Source organism: Ascidiella aspersa, chromosome 2 (assembly GCF_963924565.1).
Source record: "Ascidiella aspersa chromosome 2, kaAscAspe10.2, whole genome shotgun sequence".
Lineage (NCBI taxonomy): Eukaryota > Metazoa > Chordata > Ascidiacea > Phlebobranchia > Ascidiidae > Ascidiella > Ascidiella aspersa.
Window position 1 is genome coordinate 38,712,690 of NC_139448.1, and position 7,414 is coordinate 38,720,103.

Genomic DNA, 7,414 nt, shown 5'->3' on the forward strand with positions numbered 1-7,414 from the left:
CTGCAAAAAAAAGGAAACGAGAAGAAACACACTATCTTAACAAATATTGTCAATCTTTATTTTGCTATTTTTTCCCATAATATCATACTGAGCATCGTAATAACTTTAGAAGCGCTCGGCTTCGAATAACAATCAGTTAGAAAAGAGCAAGATTCTGTTGTGGGAACACATACAAGCTTATTAAGCTTCTCAATGTTTTTTTCAAAATTGTTTTTTTTTAGTTTCCTCGTAGCTCTGTATAACGCTTGGAGGGGCTAAACCAAGATTTGTGCCAACAACAACATATTTCGACCAAAGGCATTGGAAACCTATCTATGGAAGCGCTACTGTATTTAAAAACTTTTAAACTCTGCTTTAGAATTTTAAACTTACAACTAATTTTTAACGAAACATTACGAAGACGTTTTTGAGTGAAGTAAGTTTCTCACAATTAAAAAATGGAACAATATCATGTAACACTTTAAAACTAAATACCGAATATGATTAAGTATAACTCATATTAATCTAACAAGAAAATGGCTCAGAAAAAAAAATTAAAATAAAAAAATATATACAGTTTTATGTATTACTACAAAACTAAATACTAAATATTTCAAAAGATCCATTTAAAACTTGTTTGCTTGTATCGACATCTAAATCCTGTCTCAGAAAAAAGTAATTTAACAAGAAAAAATATTTACAACTACAATTGTATAAATCACCAAGTTAAACGCTGGGACAAGGTTCGTTTGTGACCGAACAATCGCTTTCCACCACATATTTGCTACCGCTCCTTCCAATTACTTCCGCTCTCACAACGTCGCCTTCCAACTTTGTCTGTGACGTCACAACTACTTATTGTTGCGTGTGAATCGATTACCGCCGAATCGCGTTTGTCGCGATTTTTTGAGCGAGAATCGAGTTTGTGACGTAACAATAGAAACTCTACCTAATATAAGTTTTGTAAAAGTTTGCTTATCAATCCTTAGTGTCGTAATATAAAGAAAATTTTGTGACGTCATTTTATATTTAAAAATCAATTGAGACGTCATCAAAACATCCTTACAAGATATGACGTCATGTACCGAAAAAAACACAATTAGGTTATCAAAAAAGCAACGTCACACAGTTGACGTCATATTACGCTCAAAATTTGTGTGACGTCATCGCATAGATCATTTTTTCGATGCGCCACCTTGTGGCAGTGTTGGCTGTCCAAAAAACAAAACAAACTTCTATTTTTGAATGATTTGACAAAGTTTGACTGTATTTTCTCAGCATTATTTTATTTTGGGTATCACAAATTAAAGGTCTATTGTTAAATGTGGAAATAACGTGAATAAATGTTCTCCGTGAAAATATCTGCAATAATATCAGAGTCAGTCGTTTTACTTTCTGAGAACCAGAAATGCATTCAAATATACAAGACTGATACTGGCATTATAGCCTTATTTTCTAATTCATAGATTTTTCTGAAAATGTTTATTTATTTGAAGTCAATATTGTCATTAAGTAAATCTTCTAAAAATCTTTTGATCTTGAAGTTGATGATGACTGATTCAGATGCATTTGGTTAGTAAAAAAAAGTGTTTTGAGCAAATGTTACTGGAGTGATATATTATTTCAAATTTAAGAACAAGGAAATTTTAATTTAGGAAGGAAGTACCCGCTTTGTACATTTTTTTTACAATGAAGCAAATCTTTGGTCATTTATTCCAGAAAACCTGCTCAGCAGAAAAGTTGTGCTAAACCTTTGCTTTTCACAGAAATTCCACAGAAATTTAAAAGTTTAAAAGTCATCAAAAAAAGTAAATTAAAAAAATAAATTAACATCAATAAATTTATAATGTTGCAATAATTGAATTAAAGCGCGATACACGCGAAGTCTCTGAAGCGATCATCGCCACAACAGCGCTGCTCTTTGTGACGAAACAAACGAATCAATGACACGTCACATCTCTTCCGGAAACCAAATGTTGTCGGTTTTCTGCGAAATTTGCTGAAAAAAAACCACGAAACAAACCACTCATTTAAAAAGGGTGAAAGGAGAATGTACGAGTTTAAATGAAAGTTGTTTATGAATATGCTGATATTGCGTCAAGTGCAAAATGTTATAATTAATCAGCCCTGAATACAAATAATCAGAAGTACATAATCAATGGATGATTTGTTTAGACGTAAAATGAATATCAAAGCTTACACAGACGTAGGTAGTATTTTGTGAACATTCAATGATATGGTACTGTGAATCCCCTTCAGTGAGGTTGCTTGTACTAACAGATTGAGCAAGCATTGGCGTATGGTTGTTTCTCGACTCGTTCCCTTCGGAGCCTGTGCAGCTCACTTGGTAGACGGTCCCGGTCTTCCTGAGGTCGTGAGTTCGAACCTCACTGCAGGCTAGTTGTTTTTCTAGTCTGCCCTGCTTGCATCATAGATCAACAGATTCGGTGAGTCTGCGATGGCTTTCGGTGTACTATACACAAGTAGTTAGTATTTTGTGAACGTTTCGAATAAATCTTAGATAATGGCTGGAGGTTTAATGAGACTTGATCAAATATTAATAATAACCAATATTAAGGCATCAAATTTTATTTTTATGGGGTAATACTAATTTACGGGACGATGAATGGTCGGAATGGTCGGAACGCTCACTAATTTAAGTGCTACCCCGTTAAACAATTATTAAACCAACGCATAATGTTTAGGTTAGGGTTGGGGTTAGCGTTTGGGTGAAGGTAGGTCAAGTGTTAATATATTTAATAATAATACTGTGAGCGTTCCGACCATTCCGACCATTCATCGTTCCGTAAATCAGTGTTACTCTTTATGTTTACGACAAATTTGTCGTAATTTGAAGTTTAAAATCGTGACTTTTTTCCAAAAAGCTTACAAAGCAAATTCAGATTGCATTTTGCAAAAGTTAAGTTTTAAAACGAAAAAATGGCCGCTCGACCAAGTGGTTTTGGAATGACGGCTGAACTTGAGAGAAAAAAAGATTCAAAATATTCGGAATATTTGGAGTTACAAGCAATTGCTTGGATATTGGAAGTCATAAATGAGAATCCATCTGAAGGGCAGGTAAGTTTATCGATAAAAAAGCAATCTTTTTTTTATTTTTTAACTAAAGTTGACTTTGCAAATTTTGCATCCATAAGTACAAGACAAAATGATGACTACATTTTTTTAACCGAACTTTTCCATCTATAATAATAAATGGTTAATACAAAAAGAATCAATATTATTTTAAAAACGCACAAATTGATTAAAAATGTTTTTCAAATAAATGTGACGAAAGTTAATGTGTAAAAAATTGTCGCAAACGTTCTTTCAAAAAGTTGATCTTTAGGGTTAAAAGCATAAAGTTTACCAAACAAGGTTTGAATTGAAACTAACAAAAATGAGAAAAATATCAAAAGCAATCAAATAAAAGCCAAAGAACCAAGGTTTTGCGAAGTTTTTGACAACCGCAATAAAGGTTTTTTTTAACCAACAACCGACTTATTTTGCCCCTATATTACGTCACAACCGCAAATTGTTTCGCAAAACGAAGCTATTTGCAAAACAACCGCGACGCGAATATTCAATTGTTGCGCAATAATAAGCAGCACGTATGTTAGGTCACTATGACAAATCGCGCTGAACTACGTCACAAAGAAAGTATAGGCTGCACGAACAAAGGGCGCGGTTGCTACGTCACAATGGTTTTGCCGCGCACAACGTTTAGTGATGAGCTATATTTAAAAAAAAAGAATAAATGCTAAACATCAAATTAGTCGAAAATAAAAGACTGATGTCGCTTGAATTTCTCAACTTCTGTCACTTTCTCCGGTCCGATGAGAAAACATAAACATTGTAAAATAAGAGTTTTACAACTTTTAACGCTTCGGATGGAATTTCTGGTATAAGCTTTTTATATTATCAAATTTCTAATTTTTTCACCGATCAGACTCAAATAACAAACGCCAATTAACATTGAAGGTTTGGCGACCAAGTTAAATATTTCTAACAACATTTCTTGTGAATTAAACTGGTTAATTTAGATTTTTATGAAGTGAGTTGATAGCTTTTCCTTTGCGCATTATTTTTTTACCACACCAACACCAATCTCTTTGAATGTATTTAAATTTAGATACCAGTTGCATATTTTTACACGACATCAAACAATAACCTTAGAATTTACCCGTTTTTATGACGTAACTTTCTGACGTCAACTCTGAATTTTTTTTATTCGTTATAATAAAAATATTTTTCATCGTTTCGGTAAGAAGTTTTTTCTTTCACCAATCGACCAAACCAACTAAACTTACTGGAAAAAGCCAACTTTGGTTTCTTATTCAACTTTGATTGGCAATATTTTATTTTTCATGGATGTAGAAAAAAAATAGTTTTTTGGTATTTGCTGGAAATTAACTGCGTAACTTTCTTTGCAGACTTTTCAAGCTTTTTTGAAAGATGGAACCATCCTTTTAAAACTAATCAATAAAATCGAACCGACGTCACTTTTTAAAATCACCGATGGTGTAAGTAATCGTGAGTTTGTGACATTTCTTATCACAATGTTTTTGGTTTGAATAATATTGATATAAATGGTCAAAGTGCTGGGTTGGATTCCGATTAAGCAATATAAGCACGTGCTTAGGGCACCAAGGGAAGGGGACATCAGCCACATCACAAAACGTTTCATAGCCGAATTTTCAATGGTACCTCAATGTTTAATATAATAATTCGAGTTGGTCAGACGACTCAGACCTCAATAGCGGCCCTGTTGAAATTATTTTTTGCCTATTTTTCCTTCTTAAGTATCATCTTAAACCTCTGTTTTAATTAGCAAATGGCATTTGAATGCATGGAGAGGATCTGGAACTTTCTCGGCGCTATTGAAAGATATGGAGTACCAAAGGAAGACTTATTCCAAGTAAAATTAACAAAAAATTAAAAAAACGCAATTAGGCAGTATGTTTATATAAACTGTTGCTACCAGGCATAGTAACTGATTGAACAAACAGCTCCTCTGGTAATTGTAATTGTTTTGCAAAGAGCGGGGAAAGATATTCACTTTGATGCATCCATGGTACAATTACAATTACCAGAGGAGCTTTTTTTATCATTATTTCTATGCCTGGTTGCAACAGTTTGTATGTGTGTATGTTTATTTCCCAGCGAAAAAAAAAGTAAAGTCTTGAAACATTTTTTTGTTAACTATAGTGTGTCTAGACTTAAGTGCACTTAACAGACGTATTCGGCCAATGACTTCACTTGAGTAGTACCAGGAGTAATATGGTCAATCACAAAGTTGTTTAGGCATATTGACTTAACTCTCTTGTCAAATAACTTTTGATAAAATTTGTTTGGTTTTTCATCCAAATTTGTCTGTAAAATTGGCTTGTTACGTTTTTATTATTTACGAATCCAAACAACGCTCAGAATCGCATAAGTTCACCAATTTAATAATTAATGAAACATAGAAAGCAGTCTGTTTGACGGATAAAGTTGGAGTAGATGTCTCAATTTAAAAAAAAAATAATTTCATTAAAAGTACTAAAATCAAACCGTTTTACCCTAAGAGTTAAGTCAATTAATTTTACTCAAAACATTGAGTCAGGTTACTTACCGAAACGACTTGACTCAAATTATTTAAGTCAAGTTAAAAACAATAACTTGAGACAACTCATTGCAACACAAACAAACTGTTATTTGCTCGCAGGTTGTCGACTTATTTGATAACGAGAATATGCCTCTGGTGGTGACAGCCCTCCACCAGCTTGCAAGGTTGTACAGCGCTAGAGGTGGACCGGGGGTTAAGCCGCTCTAGACATTGCTGTGTGAAACTTACGTTTGATGGACCCTACCTATGCAACTTACACAGACATTTAAATTTAACTAACAATTATACCAACATTTAAAATAAATGTTACTGATGTGAAAAATACAACTGTAGGCCTACATATACAACACTTTAAAAGCGACACTCACAAACGTAAATCTGCACCACATTTTAAAACTTTTAAATGTAAAAATTAAGGTATTGTTTAAAATATGACCTACATTTTAAAAGGTGCACCTAAAATTAAAATCCAATTTGCTGAAATTTACATTTTACCTCAGCCTACATTTATACCGCCACCTAGTGCCCATTAGAAGCCCCTCTTTAATCCCGCAAGCGGGCAACATATTGAATGATACTATTATTCTTTTTGGGTCTATACCCAAATTATATACCCAGTGCTTTGTGTATATTTTGTTATTCGTGGGCCAATTAATATATAATCTTCTATAATAAAAATGTAAAAATGTTTTTTAGCTTGTTTCAAGTCTGTATTTAGATTTAGATGCTGTTGAAGGAAAAATATTAAGAAAATTAAAATATGCATAAAATCTTTTTACTAGGTATTACAATATTGATGTGTGGCATTAAGCCTCATGATAACAAAATTATTTATGTACAGTTCTTGTTTGGTCAAATATTTGCTCCTACGTTGTACACAGTTAATTGTTTCAATACTTCATTGTGACATTATATTAAACCACTTAGCCAAAGTGCTCATTAGTCAGGGTTTCGCAATCTATTTATATTTTATGATTAAAGCTGTTAGTCAAAAAGCTTGGGCACCACTACTTCCGGCTGCAAAATGGTAGCCGTTTTTTGTGTTTTTAAAAAAATCTGCTAAAACTCCCAGTTCACTGTAGACTACGGTGTTTTCAACCGGTTTCTAGCTTCAACTAAAGAATATTTGACTGATAACTATTGTCTCAAGCCTAGAAATTATCTGAAGTATAACTATGGATTATTTGACTGATAACTATGTATAAGATGCTGACGATGATTCTCAAATTAATATTCTTTTTCAACAAAACGTTTTTTTTTTGCAAATTAGACGAGTTTTTGTCCAAGATATTTAAAAAAATGACAAGGTTTAACAAAAAATTAAAAATAAATCGTGGGATTATTTGATTGATATCTAAAAATTACTGAAGAATATTTGACTGGTTTAATTGCAAAATGTGATAAAAAATACCCGCAGTTCACTGTACAACGTTTTCAACACATCGTTAGTATTTACAGTCTGTGAGTAAGTTTGAAGGATCCGATTTATTGGCTAATAATATAAGTAAGTGAAGATGTCTTTCTGATTAAGTAATATAGATGTATATCATTTGACGTTCGGTTAGATCGGAGGTTTTCAACCTATGGGCCATGGCCCAGTAGTGGGCCATGACGTTGTTTTCAGTGGGCCACAGAGCTTTGCATACAGCGATATCAGATACCAGGTCATTATGAACACTTAAGAGTCCGACAAATAAATACCTAATGTTATGTTGGTGAAATTATTTCTTTTAACATTGTGTTAGATTTCTCGCCACCTAACGTGTGTGGTACGGATGGCGGGAATGTTGCCCAAATGTAGGCTAACAATCGCCTTGCTTACGTAATATT

The 7,414-nt window shown here is 33.2% G+C and overlaps 1 protein-coding gene across 1 annotated transcript; it reads left to right on the top strand.

The window, feature by feature from the left end:
• The first annotated feature begins 2,919 nt into the window (after positions 1-2,919).
• LOC146165661 (transgelin-2-like) lies at positions 2,920-5,791 on the top strand. The gene is made up of 3 exons (XM_083380997.1): positions 2,920-3,057; positions 4,808-4,894; positions 5,684-5,791. The coding sequence occupies exons 1-3, from the start codon at positions 2,920-2,922 to the stop codon at positions 5,789-5,791; spliced, it is 333 nt and encodes a 110-aa protein (XP_083237123.1).
• Positions 5,792-7,414: the final 1,623 nt, after the last annotated feature.

Coding starts and splice junctions, on each gene's coding strand:
- LOC146165661 (XM_083380997.1), top strand. CDS start 2,920: ATGGCCGCTCGACCAAGTGGTTTTGGAATGACGGCTGAACTTGAGAGA. Junction 3,058..4,807: donor AGAATCCATCTGAAGGGCAG/GTAAGTTTATCG, acceptor TGTTTTAATTAG/CAAATGGCATTTGAATGCAT. Junction 4,895..5,683: donor CAAAGGAAGACTTATTCCAA/GTAAAATTAACA, acceptor ATTTGCTCGCAG/GTTGTCGACTTATTTGATAA.